Source organism: Ovis canadensis, chromosome 3, assembly GCF_042477335.2.
Source record: "Ovis canadensis isolate MfBH-ARS-UI-01 breed Bighorn chromosome 3, ARS-UI_OviCan_v2, whole genome shotgun sequence".
NCBI classification, from domain to species: Eukaryota; Metazoa; Chordata; class Mammalia; order Artiodactyla; family Bovidae; genus Ovis; species Ovis canadensis.
Window position 1 is genome coordinate 133251521 of NC_091247.1, and position 20213 is coordinate 133271733.

The following is a 20213-nucleotide window of genomic DNA, read 5'->3' on the forward strand; positions in this document are numbered from 1 at the left end:
ATATTCTTTTTTTAGACCAATAAGAAAAAGTCAGTTTTGTGCCTTATCAGCTTAACACTGAATATAGATTAAGTAAGTTATAATACACAAACATCAAAGGACAGGGGTAGAATACAGATCTGAGAACTTGAAAAGATGTGCTGTTTTTATCAAGAAAGCAATGTCTATTCTCTTCAGCAGATTGAGTTTAGGGAAGATTTAAAATTACGCCTTTATACAATAGTAATTTTTAATGTACTTGTGAATTTATTTTTTTCAAAACAATGACATTAGCAAAAATTTTACATAGCCTGGATTGAATTCACACACTCAAATGAAGCTTTATCAATACTAATGGGGATGAATACATTGCTAGACTATGTCAACGGAGCTAATCCCCCGCCGTGAGTTACAGAAGATTGATACCATCTTTATTTGATTCTGTCTGGAAATTAAATGCTCTACTAAAATTGTTTACTCCAAATTTTACATTTAGTAAAAGAATAATATCTGCAACAGCTCAGTTAACATCAATAATAAGCTTCAAAAAAGGATTCTGAAAATGGCAGGCAAAATATTTTTTTATTGTAGGCAATTATTTAAACTGCATATTTGGCTTTATGCATAATAAGTCATGTGGGAAAAACATCCACATTGCAGATAGATTTCCAGTATCTAATTTTCTTTCTTTTTTTTTTTTGTATTTTTTCCGAGCAATGACATTAATGGGATTTTGCCAGGTTATAAAAATGAGGGTTTTCTTGGGAGCTACTTGTAGTTTCCAAGCTGAACAGCAGCGCGCACGTAGACACATCGGAAGGTGGATGGCTGGATCTCCCAATACTGGACTGGGTTGCTGAAAAGGCTCACTCCTGAATAAGAAGCCTTTTTGGTGTTGTATCCAGGTGGGCAGAAGTCGTTAGAGCCGATTGCAGAGATATTGTTGTTGTGAAGGTAGACAACCTGCAACCCAAATAATGCCACATGGTTATTTTTCTCTAAATATACGGAGACCGTACAGGTAAACACTTACTTCTTTTTTAGCATGCTCATCCCTCAGTTTAAATATCTTAATACTAATCAAACCAAATGTTTGATTTCTCTCTCCCTTTTAATCTTGTTTTTCCCTTCCTTAGTCTTCCTCATCTCAGTATATGGCATTTCAGTCTTTCCAGATGACTCAGGCTAAAAACATTGTCATTATCCTTGACTCTCCCTGTCTTACACTTTTTGCCCTACCATCAACAAATCCTGCTAGTGTAACCTTAAAAAAAAAAGCATGTAATCCAGTTCTTCTCCCCATATCTACTCCTACAACCTCATGCAAAGCCACCATTATCTCCTTTTAAATTATTGAAGCTGCTCTGATCTTCCTGTTTCCTCTTTTGCCTTCTTGAAGTCTGTTCTTTCTTTCTCTTCTCTACTTTCTTACTTTCCTTCCTTCCAACTATTCTTTTAAAAAGTAAGCAAGTTATGTCATCCTGCCTCAGTACCCCAGCAGCTTCCCATCTCATGCAGAGTAAAATCTAAAGTTCTCCCAATGACACATCCTACTTGATCTGGCCATCCTTCTACTATGAGCTCATGCTAGAAGAGAGTAGATGTTCAATAAATATGTGTTGAATGAATAAATGAATGATTTCATGGTTATTTCATAAATTGTGTCCACATGAAATATCTTCAGGGCAAAGATAAAATTATAGACTATTTAAAGAATTACCTAAAATAAGGAAGTAATATAGTAAAGTATGAGAGGGTATAGAGTATTAGAATCAGAATTAAAAATCACAAACTCTAAGAAATACTTGAATGTCACCGTATTTGGAATAAGCAGACCTAGAAATTTTTAACAAAAATGTATTCTATGTTACAAGTTCAAGACAAAATAGAGAGATATTCCATGTTTGTGCATTTGAAGACTCAAAGTTATTGCAAGGAAAATTCTTTCCTGAATGATCTGTAGATTCAACACAATTCCTATTGAAGCCCTAGCAATCAATTTGAGAAGAAATGAACAAGCCAGCCCTAAAATTTGAATGGAATGCAAAGAAACAAGAACAGCCAAAATTTTGAAAAAATAAGAACAAGGTTAGAGGAACTTCCTTTCTCATTTCTAAACATAATCTAAACATAATCTAAACATAACAGAAGTTACAGTTATCAAAAGGTATAGTACTAGCAAAATAAAATGTGGTATATCCATATAATGATGTGCAATTCATCAATAAAAATGATTGAATTATTGACACATGCTGTGATATGGATGACTTAAAATTACTCTGATAAGTGAAAGAAGCCAACCACAAAAGCCACACCTTGTATGATTACATTTAGAAATGTCTAGAAAAGAAACATATATAGAGAAACCAGATTAATGATTCCCTGTGCCTGAGGACGAGATTGAGAACAACTAGAAATAAATATGAAAGAGGCCTATTTGGGAGGTAATCAAAATATTCTAAAACTATATTGTGGTGATAGTTGGATAATTACATAATTTAAAAATATTTGGACTATATGGATATAGAAAAAAAAAGTAGAGTAGGTGAAACCGCTAAGAGCCTCGAGAAATGTAGGTAATATGACTACATGGATGCCAATTGGAAATGGGAAACTAAGAGCAAGGTCCTTCTGAATGCGGGGCCCTGTGTAAATGTCCATGAAATTTGCTGATATTCAAGGAAGATTTCAAAATGGCATGTTTGATAATTTTATCTCTGTGACCACAGTAAGACACACTATATATTGAGCTTTTCATATATATAATCTTTTAAAAATACACAATTTAAACAACATGTTTGTTTAATTTCCTCAAGATAACAATGGAAATCTTATATTGTTATATATGAAATCACTATGACTACTTAAAGTAATAAGCATGACTTACATTTACAGATTTATGAACTGTAAAGCTCTGTTAGCATAGTGAACCACTGAACCATATCTTCTTATCTTTAAGAATATATGATAACTGATAATTTATATGAAGTTAATTCAGTCACACAGCTAGGTAGACATTGTCTTTTGACCTACAAGATGTTTGTTGAAACTCAAAGTTAAAACTATTTTATTTCATATGCATAGATTACAGATGATATCTAAACACTATGTATTTGTAACACTGATCTGTGACTTGAAACTACCCTGCTTCATAAAAAATAAATTACATTCTGGAAGCAAGTAATATAGTAAGTTCAAGGTAGTAGTCCTAATTAAAAAAAATTAATATTAATTTAAACCTATATATCTCACAGAACCAGAATGAAAATTCATGTAGAAACATTAAAAATATCTCTCTGCAAAAACATTTCTAAGCAGAATTTCCTGCCTCCAGGCATCCCAGTAGGGATGATTTGCTCCCTAGATATTCCTCACAATAGTTAGTGGTTTTATATTACCTGGATGTACTTATGGTCGGCCAGCCCACCGGGCACTTTGACAAGCTTGTTGTTGTTCAAATGAAGTTCCCTCAAATGAGGAGTGTTGGCCAAAGAGCCATTGTCAACAGCAGAGATGCTGTTGAAACTCAGTCCCAACCTGCAACAGAAAACAGAAATGAATGGATCACTGCACATGGATGCCTTCTTACAATAGGAAAGGCATTTTTTTTGTTGTTTTGTTTTTGTACTATTACCTCTGCCTAATGTGATTTTCCCCAAACTATCTGAGCTTGGATAGAGCCGATTTGTTCTTAAGGTTTCATCTCAGATACAGTCTGCCCCTAGTGAATGCTCATAGAGCACCCGGTTGTCACCCTCTTGTAACACTCAAGGGGCTGTGTACTTGTGTGTCTTGCTTTGAGAAGAGTGACTGTCTTGTATATCTGGTACTAACCCAGAGCTTGATGTGATCAAGAGTTGATTGTATAATGAATGCAGTTTACTCAACTGAGGCAAAATGAAAGGGACACTATTACTATCTGGGTCACTTTGTAAAGCAAGCAATTGTATTTGTATTAGACAAATTTATTTGTTGTAAATAAAAAGTGAAAGTTTGTAATGTCAACAAATCTACCTGCCAGAAAGCTCAACAGAAAATATGGTTAAAAGAGTCTATCAATGACAATCTGTTACTGTCAGAATATGCCTGGTATCAATATTCCTGGCTTCTGACACTGATCTCTGAGCTATGAGCCTAGAGCCCTGACCTCTGACCCTGATCTTGCCCCTTCTTCCATTTCTCATACAATGCCACTCAAGGTTCTGGGTTGTATTTTTTTCGTTAAATGTTTAGCAAGTGTGAGTCTGCAGCTTTGATGTTCCCTCACAGTGCGTGCTAGGTCACTTCAGTCATATTCGACTCTCTGCGACCCTATAGACTGGAGCCCACCAGGCTCTTCTGTCTATGGGACTCTCCAGGCGAAACTACTGGAGTGGGTTGTCATGCCCTTCTCCAGGGGATCTTCAAGACTCAGGGTTCAAACCCGTGGCTCCTGCCTTGCAGGCAGATTCTTTACCACTGAGCCACCACGGAAGCCCTCCCTCACAGTCAACCAGATTCAAAACTCAGAAGAAGCTGACTTGAAGACAGAACCACAGGACCCAACATTCTCAGAATTAGTATCTGTCAGCACCAAGGTGCTGTCAATCCAAAAGGGCAGAGAGAGATGAGGCAACCAAGTAGTGGAAGAGAACCAGAAAGCTCAAAGGGAGAGGAAGCAGAAGAATCCCTTTAAGTCCTTCAAATTTAGTGAAAAAGACTTGGCCCTTTTTGAAGAATGATTCCTGCTTGCCTTCAGTGAGTTGAGATTTTTGAGCCCTTTTGGGATTTAGATGTTGATATAGGGCTTCCCTGATGGCTGAGCTGGTAAAGAATCTGCCTGCAGTGCAGGAGACCTGGGTTCTATCCCTGGATTGGGAAGATCCCCTGGAGAAGGGAACTGTTATCCACCTCCACTATTCTGGCCTGGAGAATTCCATGGACTGTATAGTCCATGGGATCTGCAAAGAGTCGGACACAACTGAGCGACTTTCACTTTAGGTAACCAAAGTCTTCCAATTTTCATCATGACTTGGTATTTGAAATAACTGAGATTAAAGTGTGCTGACTTTAGGCTATTGATAACACAGGTGGCTTGCCTTACTTGTTGATTATCAGCCTGGCACCTTGTCCCATAATATTTTGTCTTTCCCTCAGTCTTACACTTTCATCTGTTTCTGGTCTTTCCTTTTCTATTTCAGAACCTTGACTCTTAGTTCTTATAGCACTCCAAGTCCCATACCCATTTGGACTAACACGTTTCTTAAAATATAATACTCCTAATAACTTAATCGAAGGAAACTACATTTTCAATGGTCAATTTATATTCACTCATCAAATGTTTTTTAGAACCTATTATGTTAAAGACTTTTGTTCTAGGCTTGTGAGGACAGAGGAGACGTGGCTCAAAAACCATGATTCTTTCCATCAAAGAAAATTAGGAGAGAATATGGTTATATATGCTTAATAAGAAAAGGGCAGTTTGCCTGAAAAACCACTTTATATTCTTGCAGAGGGACATACAGGATTTTGGCCTTACTTGTTCCTAATAACTAATTGGAATATTTGCCCTGCAATAATATTCTGAGACTAGTGGCTGCTTTTTTCTCCTTTTCACAGTTTTTATTTTTAGCACCAATGTACCTCTCATGTTCCAGAATCAGGGAGGAGCAAACAACATAAGGATTTGATAATTTATGAGATAGATTTTTCTGAACTTGATTCCAGACAGAAATATATTTAATCAATTCAAGAATTGAGAAAGTTTTTGCCTGGCCAGTGAGGCAATTTTCTCTTATTTAATGACTGGAATTAAAAATCTTTTTAAACAAAAATCTTCATTCCTATTGACCTTTTCAAAGTTTATTAGCTCTTTATGCTTCTGTTTGATAAAAAATATGTGATGTTAATTTTAAAGTGTGGAATCGTAAAGTCTCCATACCACTTTCAGTACAAAATAAATTTACTTTTCTAAAATGGCACAATATTATGAATGATTTACCACATTTAGAATCTTATACTATTGCCAATCCCTACTACTTATACTCCTCCTAATACTACTAATAATAATCCAAGGCTTCCCTGGTAGCGCAGACGGTAAAGCGTCTGCCCACAGTGTGGGAGACCTGGGTTCAATCCCTGGAGAGGTGTCACGAAGATCCCCTGGAGAAGGAAATGGCACCCCACTCCAGTATTCTTGCCTGGAAAATCCCATGGACTGAGGAGCCTGGTAGGCTACAGTCCATGGGGTTGCAAAGAGTCGGACAGATCTGAGCAACTTTACTTTCTTTCAAAGACACTTCTACACAGTGAGAAATGCAACTTATCTTCCTATATTTCTCTCTAGCTAGAGAGGCTTAATCAACATAGAAAGGTAGGTAACACTATTTTGAATATTATTTTCTCCATTAGAGACTAATTAAAATTGCTTTAGACAATGGGTTTCTTATCATTTGAGGCACCAGGGTTATATATTGCAGCTACAGTCACATGCATATACCACCTTCATCCCTCACGCTCCCCTGGGTCACTGGGGGATACCCACAGACACAGGGGAAATCTGCATTACATAGACATCTGCTTTTACGTATTTCTCAAAGATAAATGATACACTTTGTATTTATTTATCCATGATGAAATTTATGTGCAAAAAAAGGAGTGAGCCAATTTGGCATAACACTATGCTTCTCAGCAAGGACATTCAAGTACATGTGAATCAGGAGCAGATTGTTCGTGAAGACAGTTGAAAGGGTCTGCCAATACTCTCTTTTTACTGCTTCGCCAGATTACAAATATAAAAAAACAAAACAAAACTGAAATTAGGTTAGAAAGCAGAATGGGCATTAATATTCATCTATAAGGAAAAAAAAGTTTAGAAGGCTCAGAAAAAAAATTTGAGAGTACATTTGTCCAGAGAGACATTTTAAATTCTTCAGAGAACAGGAGTTAGAAAATCACATGATATGTATTCTAATACATGCAGTAAGATGCCCAATATTTTCATGCCCTGGTAGCTTTCATTTTAATATGTTTTCAAATTCTGAATACTATGCTATAATTTCTTAGACTTCAGTTTGATACAATCAAATTAGAACATATATTGAATGAGAATACAGATTTAATCAAATACTTGGTACATATGATATATCTTAATCTAAAAACAGTATGGTATTCATAAAATATAAGGCTGATGTTAGCGGACTTATGATAAGTACACTATTTCATTAGTTTTTTTTTTAATAATTCAACAAAGCTGAAGTTTGTGGTTATTAGTAACAAAATCAAAAATTGTGGTACAGGCAAAAAAATCATCATGTTTCTAATTCCGAGCGTATAGGCACTAATATACTGATCCATTTCACTGATAGAATATTATGAAATAACGTTATTACTTAGCCAAATTATTCAGTCCTTTCAGGCTAGCTGCATCAACTTTGGTGATTTTGTTGCCATCGAGATGTAATTCAGTAAGGGAAGGAGGAAGACCTGCAATATGGAAATACAGGAGGTTAAATTAGCAGAGAAATATAATTAGAGACAATGAAGACAATGCAGACACATGTCATCAATTTTCCAAATGACATTCAGTTCCAAAGGACTTGCTCTGCATCTTATTCATCAGTTTTACTTTTCATCTTTTTCCTTCATCCCTTTTGCAATAATACATGTTTTCGGAAGTAGTACAAGCCATTTCTACTTTTCTCCTAAACTGATTTTAACACACTGTGTTTGCTATGTAGTAGATTATCATGAAGTAGATTTGTGTCCTAGACACTGTCAATACAGTTGTAGACGTGAAGTCAAACTTTGAATCTCATTAGTTTCTCACACCTTTGTTAATGGGTTCACACTGCCATTGACAAAGGGTAATGACTAAAATGAAGCTTTTGGCATTTGAAGTATAAATAAGTAATTATGGATAAGTTCAACCTGTAAACAACCTTAATCATGTATTTCCTTAATGAGATTCATTAATAACTAACACTTATATACTGTGCTGGCTTTACTTTTAATAAATTTTCCCATAAAAACATCAAATGTTTCTGTAACATGATGTGTAGAAACAGCTTACTTGATCCTTTTAAATTAAGACTATTTCTTTATACAAGAGGAATACAGACTCCTATAATCAAGCAACCTGCCATATGTAGGGCACCTGGGGAAATAATTTTAAATCCAACGCATCAACTAAACCTCTGGATAGTACCTCGTGAATGGCTATGACCTCTAAAAATGTAGTAATGTAAGTATAAAAGTTTCAATACTATATTTTCATTTCCTCTTGCCATCTGAGGATCTATTATGTTTTTATACAGTTTTTTAAAAACTACATATTGTTCCATTTACAAGAACAGCAACAACTACAAAGAAAATAGCAAATTGGTTACATGGAGAACTAACATCTGCTTAGCAGATAGGGTTGGTTCTTTGTCTATAATGAATGGAATTGGAAAATCACAGGTTATGTTTGGCTTGAAATTTTCACTACATCTCACTGAACTCAGTCAAAACATTCCATTTAATGTAAAAGTTTATTCCATATTTTATTCGAAAATGACTATTAATTTCTCAACAGTAGTATGATTTATGTGGGAGATACCAAAGAAAGGAACTTCTGCTTTACTGTCTGTTATGTGCTGAACACTGAGGTTAGCATTTTCCTAACCTAGTTCATGTAAGTTTTTTCAATATATAAATTATTTTTCATTAATTCTGTTTCACTGATGAAGAAGCAGAGATTCACAGTTACCCATTTTGTAGGTTATCTAGCTACTAAGTGGGGACTGTGGTATGTTCCCAAATGGCCAAAGAGAATAACATGCTCTTCACTGAAGAAAATGAAATAACAATGGCATGATTCTTGCAAATAAATGTCAGGAAATCACAGTCAATAAGGACTAAGGGATTTCAATCACTTTAGTCTCAGAATATACAAATGTGGATTTTTAAAATACTCCCATAGATAAAGCAAGTGAGTGTATAGCAAAGCAGTGAAGGTACATCCTTTCTTCCCTGTCACTATGAAAAGCTGTTTTTAAAAATGTAGTGTCTCTGGAACAACAATCATCACCAAATCCCTCATTCTTACCTCATTTCTAAGTGTATTCCCTTTGGGGACATCAGTTTCCCAAAAGGAAAGTTATGGTAAGTTTCACTGTGAAAGAGAAGTTTGCAATAGGAGGGTAGAGAGATCAAAATTTATAAAAAACATCATTAGCCTCTGCCACAGTAGCATTTAGCCAAAGATTCTACACCTGTTACTGTTTTTTCTTTTCCTTTTCCATTTTTAAGATAAAATACACTGAGAGCTTACTTTGGGCCAGATACTGCGTATGTACAAGTCTTATTTATATCTATTAATCCTCACAAATATCCTACAAGAGAGGTGTCACTAATACCACCATTTTATAGGTAGCAAAACTGAGGTTTTGGAAGTGTGGAATAATAAGCCAAAAGTCACAGGATAACTAAATGAATGAGTCAGTCCTCTCACCCAGGAAGGTCTGACTTCACAGTGTGAACTTAAAATCTCTCTACTCTACTCCACTGCCTTTTGATGTCACTCTGAGCGAAGATAACATGTGGAAATTAAGACTCCTGGAAAGAGGCTATGTTCAGGCATAGGGGCATCAGTCTAGGAAAGGTAGACTCTTACATGACACAGGTATAGATATGCACAGGAAGAATGAAATGGTCAAACACAACCCAGCTGTGCCACTGCCTAGCTTGGAGGCTTTGGTCACAATTTACTTTATGCCTTTCAGATTTATTTTCCTCAATTATAAGACAGGTGTGATAATACTACTTAAAAGGGTCATTTTGAGATTCATATAACAGAGGCCAAGAAAAGCATTTGGCATAATATTATAGAATTAATGAAAAGCATTTGGCATAAGTGCTTAATAAAACTGAGTTATTATGATTTTAATACTATTAAGAGTTTAGTAAATAAAAGCAAGTAGAAAAGATGAGAAAAGAGCCCTAGCATAGTAATAAATAGATATAAGAAATCAAGGAAAACTGATCACTAAGTGATGAAATGTGTTATTGAGATATATTTAGGAGATGTAATTAGAAGGACAGCAAAATCAAACAGTGTGCTTTAATGCAAGTCATCTGGTAGCATGAAGTAATAAAAAATACCTGGACTTTAAATTCCAGCTACTTTACTTTACCTCCTATAGCTCTAAGGCTTTATATATATATATATATATATATATATATATATATATATATATATATATATATATAATGTACTATTGTAAATGTAAATTAAAATATATTTACAAATATAAAATCCCTGCACTGGTGATGTAAAAATTACCTATTACCATGTAACAAGTCAGAGACCCAATATGAAAGTACTTTGTGAACTATAAATCAATTTCCCTTCATCTATCTATCAGTCTATCATCTGTCTATTGATCTATCATCTATCTATCATCTATACCAGTAGTTGCTATCAATGGGTATCAAAAACGCTTTGTAGCAAAAATACTATAGAGAGGGCAAGGGGTAGTAAGAACCATCCTATGGACTAAGTACTCTCTAGACCTGAAATTTCAGTAGAAGCACAATAAAGGATAACTGTTTTCTTTGGGCAAGAACCTATATTTTGTATCAATTCAAGAACAAGACATCTAAACTAAGGAAAGGCCAGATTGAGGAGAAAATTTGAGAGTACGGAGGAGGTTTTGTGTGACTGAAATGAATACCTGGGACCAGAAAAATGTGAAAATTAGAGAAACTTATTTTTGTTGATTTGTTGGCTTAAAAGCCTCTCCTGACTAAACCTTAGAACGGTGAGCTTATCCCTGTGACTGTGATGATTGCTGTTTACTTGCCGGCTTTGCTCTAGGCAATAAGCTTCTTGAAGGCATGTCTACATCCTATTCACTGCCCTTTCTCCATGCTTATACTTTGCCTAAGCTAAATGAGTATTTAAAATATTTTTAATGAATAATAGAAGGTAACAATAACCCACTACTTATTTACAGGCCAGATATTTTTCCATTTATTTAATTTTAAAACAATCCAATGAAGTGGATACTAATATTATTACCACTTTATGATTTTACAAATGTGTCATAGGTGTTGAATAACTTGTCCAAGATCATAGCCAATTAGTGACAGTCTGAACTCAAGCAGACTCCAAAATCCACACTCTTTACAACATATAACCACCAGTCTTACAGCGTGACCATTACAGATCCTGTTATTCAGAGAGTAGAGACTAGAATGTCCTAAAATGCAATGGAATTCTCTAAGGGATTAGAGACTCAGTAAAAATTGGCTCAATTTCAGACATTCTTCCATGGTATCATTTTTTAAGACAAAGTACTACAAAAGCAGTCTATTTTTTAAACAACTATAATTTTTTTCTTTATGATATCACAATTCTATAATATAAAATCATTGTCTGTTAATTTGCATCTTACATTAGATATAAGTATCTTTATAGCTGAAAGAGTCTAGCCATCTTTACAGTTAGCCTGGATGGCCCAGTGGCCAGCTAGTTTTGCTGGAACACTTTAAGGGATAGAGAATTTACTAGAAATAATGTTGGCCATTTGAGTCACCATCCAAATTTTCAAAGACGTACTTTTTTTAGTGTCAAAGCCTTTGGATTTGGATATTCAAATTGCTTTGAAGACCCGTGGCTGATTCAAGTCAATGTGTGGCAAAAACCGCTAAAATATTGTAAAGTAATTAGCTTCCAATTAAAATAAATAAATTAATTTAAAAATAGCAAATGAACAAAATATATATTAAAAAAAGAATTTTCATCACCTTGAGGGATGGTAGTTATATTAGTGTCAGCAATGCGGATGTAGGAGAGCTTCTTCATTCCCTGAAAGGCTCCATTTTCAATGCCTGAGCTCTTCAGTGGGTTGGTGCCAAGTTCTATAAATGCAGTAAGTGCAAAACTTTTAGAGGACAACCTGAGGAAATTGCAAGCCAGAGTAGTGTCTGCTCAACAAGAAAAAATTTGAATCAATAACAACTTGACTGAAAATACAAAAGAGAAATTAAAGGGCTTGTGTCTCAAAGGGATGGCAAAATGTGGTAAAAGTTTCTGTTATTAATATAACCAAAAACAATAACAACAACAAAATTGATTTAGGAAAAAGTAATAATATGAAAAATTATTTAAGGTCCAAACACAGGTTTGCCTAGAAATCAACAAAAGTTAGTGTTTATAAATCACACTTGTTATGGGGCAATTATTTAGATATATTAAAATATTGTTAAATAATATGAATCTAGCTTTTTGTAAGCCAATTATAATATGACAAATATTTTATCTCATATAGAGAAAAACATTAGAAGACATTATTTAAAGCAATGATTTATAGATGTTCGGACTAGAATAAATTCCCACAATGTAAAGGTATTCTCCAAATATCTCTAATTAAGCACAGCTTAATTACATCCTGCATCTTGGGCCTGCAGTAGGTAGTGAAGCATCAGCCCTAGAGACTTCTTCCTACATTTTCAGATCCTCAAGTTCAAGAATAAAATTTTTGTAAGGCACAGATTCAATACCCATTTCTCCTGGCCCAGCTACTGTTATTTCTACATGCTTTAAGAGCTGTAAATTCTAGCTAATTTACCTTCCTGTAGCTAAAGCTTACTTGTAATCTCTTAAGGTGAACCTTGAATCCTGGTTTAAGAGCTATAAGAATATCTGTACCTACGACGATCATCTGGTTCAATCCATTGAACACAGACTTTCGCACTTTGGTGATCTCGTTCTCATGGACACGCAGCTCCTGAAGAGTTTTGGGCATTTTCTCTGGCAATTCCTTCAGTTGATTCTTGGAAAGATAAAGTCGTTCCAATTTCACCAGAGGAGCAAATGCCCCAGGGCTAATTTTGCTAATTTTGTTGTTGATGAGAATCAGTGTCTGTAGATAGTGAACAAAAGCAACATCTTAATTCCAGAACCTTCCACTCATAAAATATGTATGTCAAGCAAGTGTGTAATCTCATTCCATTTATGGGACTAGCAGAGAAATCTGCAAAATTAGAAGAAATTGGAAAAAAATTAAACTAATCTGATTACTTGAAAAGCACATGAGAACCTGAACTTCAGGAGAAAAGGGGAGAGAAATTTGATAAAAAGTGGATTATACATAGAGAGATATAGTTATTTAATTTTTAAACAATAAATGCTCCAAAATATTGAAATTACTAGAGTGACCTGGAAAGAATCTAGTGCCACAGACCTCCATTCTCCAGTCAGCTTTTCAACCTCTTAGTCTATCTTCACTGGCTGTTGTCATGGAATCCACTACAAAATGGTGGCACTAATTTATACCATCACCAACAATGCAAGAGAGTAAAATTATCTCACAGCCTCACGGAATTTAATATAATCATTTTCCAAAAGTTTGCAAATCAACACATTATGTTGTAGTTCATTGCTTTACTTTGTATTTCCTTGTCTTTTGAGAGGTTAAAGAAATTTCCTTTTATTTTGCTACCATTAGCTTTATTTTTTGGAGGAAAAGGATTGCTTGGTCACAAAACTTCTCATTTTTCTTAATGTTTAATGTATTTTAATAAATGATTTATGGATACATTATATTTTTCTTCTGTTTCTGCTCATTTTGCATATAATGGTTTTATGTAGTCAAACATGTTAATTTTTTGTAATTTTAAAATGTGTGTTTCTAAGTTCTCCTAATATAAGAAATTATTTGTAAGCCATTATTGTTATACTATAAATACTGCTACACCTACTTTTGGACTACCTCAGTTATCGTCCAATGATCTATGTATATACAGAACCACACTGCATTATGTCAACTTGTTGGCTTATCATGAGGAATTTAGGATAATTTTATCAAGATCTAAGAAACTTCTATTTTCAATTGTTTGTTTTTAGGCACATGTGAAAATGCAAAGGGGCAAGAAAAGAACAAAAGGAACAGAACAGTGGGAACTTTCCATCTCAAAAATACAAGACTATTTTTAGAAGGTAATAGCTAGTTTAATAACCCATGTACATTCTCATGTAGTTCACATTATTTGATTAATTAAAACTTATTACAAATAATAAGTTAATCTTTTTAACTAATCCTCACAGGTGAATTGTTTGATTAAAATGAAATCCTAGGAAATTTCAGTAACTATTACAGAAAGTTAAAAAAAAAAAACATGAAGGTTGAAGTCTTAGGAAATTGATATTAATAAGCAAAATGTCCAGAAAAATCAGTAAAAGCCAGAGCTAGAGGAGAGAAGAGAGGACTTGCATCATTAAAAAACCGTCAAAATGGTGGATGCTTAAATGTAAACACAGGATGTCCTTAATTGCCATCCATGGAAGGAAATTCTGAAAGGCTGATATAATTAAATGCATTAAACCTGGTTTGAAAAATCTGTCTTATTTTATGTTGAATGTTAAACCTATTATGAAGAGTCAACCTGCTGATGTATTACCTGCCATTTCAGGTAATAAAATATTACTTCTTTTACTAGATAATAACTAGACAATGTCTCTACTGGTGAGTATGCTATAGTAATAATTGCTGCTATATTTTGGAGGTGGTGTGACATTTGTCCCCAGTTTTTTCTTCAGTAAAGCAGGAATAATAACAACACCTACAGGGGCTTGTTGTAAGGACTAAAAAAATCAATCATGTATATAAACTGCTTTCTTGCAAAGCAACTTTCAAATAGCATTGTCTGTATAAAAGGTCTAGTCCAGCAAAAAGAATCGCCACTGAAAAATAAATAAACTACAAATTTTGATCATCATGATATAAAGTGAAGTGTTAGTTGCTCAGTTGTGTCTGACTCTTTGTGACCCCATGGACTATATAGCCCTCCAGGCTCTTCTGTTCATGGGATTTTTCAAGCAAGACTGGAGTGGGCTGCCATTCCCTTACCCAGGGAAGCTTCCTGACCCAGGAATGAACCCAGGTTTCTTGCATTGTCGGCTCCAGTCCATGGGGTCGCAAAGAGTCAGACACGACAAAGTGACTTCACTTTCACTTTCACTTTCACTTTTCTTGCATTGTAGGCAGATTCTTTCCCACGACCTGTATAAATTAGAGTTTCATATAAAACAGATCCACGTGTGAAAAAAGTTACTCATGTATACATAGTACTGCTGAGAATGGATAACATTAGTTCTATACACAGGGATAGGTATTTAAGAAAGCATAGTTTATAAAATTATATGGCAAATGTTGATATGGAAAAAAGTGGACTAATTACATTGAGTAATGACAAAGCCCAAATAAACCAGAGGAAGAGTCAAAGGTAAACCACATATATTGTTCAGGAGATCAGCTGATGAAAAGAAGAGAGACAAGCAGAAATGGACTATCATTGTTTAGATAACGGGCCGAGAGAAGCCGAATTAGGAGGGACACTGTTGCTTGAGGATCAGAAAATGTCCTGAGTGCCGTTTAACTTAAAACTGAAGCACAGGCTTTAAAAATCAGAACTACCTACTACTTTGTAGCTAAAGAAAAAGTGATGTAGCCTGGTAGGTAGGGGAGAGATGATGAAAAAGTGAATAGATGAAAAAGTGGCAATAGAAATAGGGTGGAAGAAGGAGTAAAAGCATTTTCTCCACCTTCATCAAAGAAAGTAGTCAAAAGGTCCATACTTCCAGTCTTAAGACCAGTAAGTACTGGGAATGTAATGTACAAAATGACGACTATAGTGAACACTGAACATTGCTGAGAGACTAAATCCTAAAAGTTCTCATCACAAAGAAAACATTTGTTCTTCTTCTTTTTTAATATCTGTATGAGATGATAGATATTAATTAAACACACTATGGTAATCACAATATATGTATGCCAAGTTATTACGCTGTACTCCTTAAAATTGTATGAAAATTTAAGCGTTAGTCGCTCAGTTGACTCTTTGTGACCCTATGGACTGCAGCCCACCAGGTTCCTCTGTCCATGGATTTCTTAGGCAAGAATAGTGAAATGGGTTGCTATTTCCTTCTCCAGGGGATCCTCCCAACCCAGGGATCGAACTGAAGTCTCCTGCATTGCAGGCAGATTCTTTACTGGCTGAGTCACCATGGTATCCCTGGTGAAGATATATAGTGCTGTATATTAATTATAGTTCAATAAAATTGAAAGAAAAAATGTTGAAACCCAACTTAATAGTATGTTCAACTTTCCCCAAAGCCACTAATGTAGGGCTCATACTATACCAGAGGATTTTTTAAGGAATTTTATTGTTATTATCATATTTACAGGCAACTATAAATACACAGACTTAAGCCAGACTGCTCCTGAGCTTAGATCTCAAGCTCTGGCTATCATTTGCTGTGTGACAATAAGCAAGTAGCATAACTTCACATGTCTGTATGCCCTCATCTGTATTAAGGTGTTGTCTAGAGTATCTACTTCATAAGAATAATTATAAGAATTAAATAAGTTAATGAATATAAGATATTAGAAACAGTGCTTAGTATGTGGATGAAAGTCGCTCAATTGTGTCTGACTCTTTGTGGACCCCATGGACTATACAGTCCATAGAATTCTCCAGGCCAGAGTACTGGAGTGGGTAGCCACCGGATCCCCTTCTCCAGGGGATCTTCCCAACCCAAGGACTGAACTCAGGACTCCCGCATTGCAGGTGGATTCTTTACCAGCTTACCCATCAGACAAGTCCCATAGTAATGATTAAACAAGTGCTTTGCTTTTTGAAAATTAAAGCACTATAGAATTTAAAGACTCTTTCAATCAATTAAAAAAAAAAAGTATCTATTAAATCCAAAAAAAAAAAAAAACAAATGTTTGCTATTATTCAACCCTTGATGATGTTTGTTCATTTTAACTTAAAACAAGTTTTTTACTAGATTTATTTCCCAGGTGACCCAATGGTAAAGAATCCACCTGCCAGCACAGAAGACGCAGGAGACATGGATTCAGTCCCTGGGTTGGGAAGATCCCCTGAAGGAGGAAACGGCAACCCCTCTACTATTCTTGCCTGGAGAATCCCATGGCCAGAGGAGGCTGGTGGGCTACAGCCCACGCGACTGCAAAGAGTCAGACGCAACTGAGTGCGAATGCAACTAAACTTTAACTCAAAGGAAACACACAGAATGTTGGATTAAAATGTTTAACTTTCCATTATTTATAGAATAATTATTTATTTTTATGCTATTTATAAGAATACAGCTACTCTCAAGCAGTACGTACCACTCATAGGGAGGTGAAGCTGTAAACTGAAAAAATTCAAAATCAGACACGACTGAGCAACTGAACTGACTGAGGGAAAAAAGCTACGTTTTTCTCCTAAATCCTTTCCATTTCAATCCTTAGTAAATTTTTATTTCTCTCCCTTCTCATTCAAGGGTGGCTTTCTTTGCTAAAATTATGATGTTTATTTGCATAATAACAAGGATAGAAATGATCATGAATGAAAGAGTAAGAGAAAAATAGCTGTTTAACATCCTCTAAATGTTTAGAAGCTCTAATAAACTCTCTCTCTTCTTCCAGTATATACTTTAAATTAGAAAGAAAGGGATTGCCAAGATGATAAGTTGCCTAAAAACATACTTAGGAGGGGATCAAGCAAAGAAAGGACACATTATTACAGACATCAGATTTAGTGAGAAGGTCACAGAAGCTAGGTATCTCTTATTTAAGGTATGAGGAGTTTAAACAAACTTTTGAGATAATATTTAAACAAACAGGAAGTTGAGGTCAAGAGACTTTTCCTTTCTCACAAAGTAGCTTGAGGGTAAATTTATGCAAATAAAGTGAAGCATTTGATATTTTTGTTTACTGAAGCTAATATATTCACTTTTTTATTATTGCCTCTTTTAACTTATTCAATAGTTAGTTTAAAGAATCACTAACAAACTTTGTTGTTACTCCATCAGCTCACTCCCAATGAAATCAGAACATGAAAAAACAGAGGAAGATGAGTAGGGTCCCATGTCCTGTGTCCTGGCAGTGGAGAAGGATCCCACTTGTCCAGGGTTCATCTCCACCTCAGGCCTTAGCTTCCACTATTTTGGAGCCTGTATCTTTCACTTTAGCCATCTTCTATTCTTGTCTCTCACTCATTTTCTTCTGCCTTTCCTTCCTCTTGCACAGAAAACTCTCTTCTCCTTTCAGAATTCTGCTAATCCTCTATGACCCTTTTGTCTCTTATTATCTCAAAACACTATCTGGGTAACCTGATGTAGGAACATGTCTCTTTTTTTCTCATCATTAGTGCCCATAATATTCACTACTTACATCATAATGTGCTTACATTACTTCAGTAATTTGATGATATTTTATTATGTGCTATTATTTTTATTAACTGTTTCATAAGCAATCTTAAAATGTCAAGGAAAAATTCTTTGCTTCCTTTTGAAAGTCTGGTAAATTTTCTCCTACTGGGTAAATGTTTATTGCTTTTCTTATCTTGGCAGTCTGAAGGTTGATAAGTAGATACTGTTTTGATTATAACATCCCTTTTCTGCTGGAATCCTAACTGGTAGACTGTGTTACGGTATAATAGATTAGAGGGAAGTGAAAAATCAGAATACACACAGATACAGATAAGGATTCAGCTTGTGCATGCTCAGTCCCTCAGCTGTATTCCACTCTTTGTGACCCCATGGACAGAGTCAGCCTGCCAGGCTTCTTTGTCCATGGGATTCTCCAGGCAAGAATACTGGAGTGGGTTGCCATGCCCTCCTCCAGGGGATTTTCCCAACCTAGGGATCAAACCCATGTCTCTTGAGCCTCCTAAAGGAAACAGAACAATGAAATAAACTAAGATCAGTCCATTTTGTTCCCCTGTTGAAATACGTTCTGGAAAGATATTGGAAAGAGAAAGATTTTTATCGATGAAATGTGAGAAGATTAAGATATAATGTATCTTTTGGACAGCCAATACTAAAGCTATATATGAGTTGCTGCTCTCAGTCATGTTTCACTCTTTGTGACCCCATGAAACGTAGCTTGCCAGGCTCCTCTGTCCATGGGATTTCCCAGGCAAGAATACTGGAGTGGGCCAGGGGATCTTCCTGGCCCAGGGATTAAACCCAAGTCTCCTGCATTGGCAGGCAGATTCTTTACCATCTGAGCCACCTGGGAGCCTATATAGGGGTATATGTGAGAAAATTGGCTCTGATTTTTAAGGGGTTAATATCCTGCTTTACTCCATCACTCCCTAAAAAGAGAATTTAATAAACACTTATGTGCTTATTTATTACCATGGAGCACTCTTGACCTTATGCACGTTTTGTTTTCAAAAATACTTTGCAGATCTTGTTATAGCTCAAGAAAATAGCAATTCTTACATGAAGGTTCTTCAGGTTTTTAAAGTCTCCATCTTTGATCTCAGTTATTTTGTTGTTTTGCAGGTCCAGCAGCGCGGTATCAGGAGGAAGGTCTTTGGGCACTTTTTCCAGACCTAGCAGGAGAGGAAAAGCAACATGCAGTCATTAAAAAGGGACATATGACCACAGAGTCACAAAGAATGTGTTTACAAAGACATTAGTATTTCAGTGATAGTTTTCCACTATCATATTTGTCTTCTTCTAGGAATTATATCAACTGTTGTTTAAAATATCTGCTTTGCCTTTTCTAACAAAGTCAAAGGATTTATTAGAAAAAATCATAAACAGAGCAAACTATTTACCCATGTAATTATTCTTTCGCATAAAATAAAAATTAATATTTTGCCAGGTATGGTTCAAATGTCTCAGTACACAGTCTGTTTCACCTCACTGTTCTTAGAGAGTCATTTCTTTGATAAGTGGGAGTGATTTGTAAATCTATACCTTTCTATATAAACATGCTTTCAGTAGAGAACTTTAACCAAATCATCAAATATTCTTTTGATAAACTTAGCCCTGTCACAGATCTACATATAAAATTTAAATTATGTGAATATGTAACTATGCTGTTGTGTCAACAACTTGAAAATTTATTCAAACTTTTGGGAGAATGGTTCTTTCAGTTTTAACTCACAAAATAGTATCAATTTTATGACTATCAATCAGAATAAAATGAATAAAATTTGTGATTGTAACTTCTCTAAAATGTATTACACAAAGCATTACTTTCAGACTTAAATTTGGATCTAAATAACTGAGGTTTTAGTTTATAAATGTAAATACATTGAAAAACTAAACGTTCTATGGCATTAAAAAAACATTTTCATAGTCATTCCACTAGATGTATAAGGATAAATTGCTTTTCTACAAAAGGTACAGCATTTAAAATAAATTATCATGATGGATGTTAATGGAGATAATATTAAACTACAGA

General features: G+C 35.0%; 1 protein-coding gene across 2 annotated transcripts in view; it reads right to left on the minus strand.

Moving 5' to 3' along the window:
* Window positions 1-223: 223 nt before the first annotated feature.
* Window positions 224-20213, minus strand: part of DCN (decorin) — a 35547-nt gene continuing 15557 nt past the window's right edge. For both annotated transcript variants that reach the window (XM_069580672.1, XM_069580673.1), the window contains exons 3-8: window positions 19241-19353; window positions 12653-12866; window positions 11749-11862; window positions 7350-7443; window positions 3378-3516; window positions 224-942 (exon numbers count right to left, since the gene is read on the minus strand). In XM_069580672.1, the coding sequence (XP_069436773.1) occupies window positions 748-942; window positions 3378-3516; window positions 7350-7443; window positions 11749-11862; window positions 12653-12866; window positions 19241-19353 (869 nt within the window). In that variant the 3' untranslated portion in view covers window positions 224-747. The remainder of the gene's footprint in view (window positions 943-3377; window positions 3517-7349; window positions 7444-11748; window positions 11863-12652; window positions 12867-19240; window positions 19354-20213) is intronic.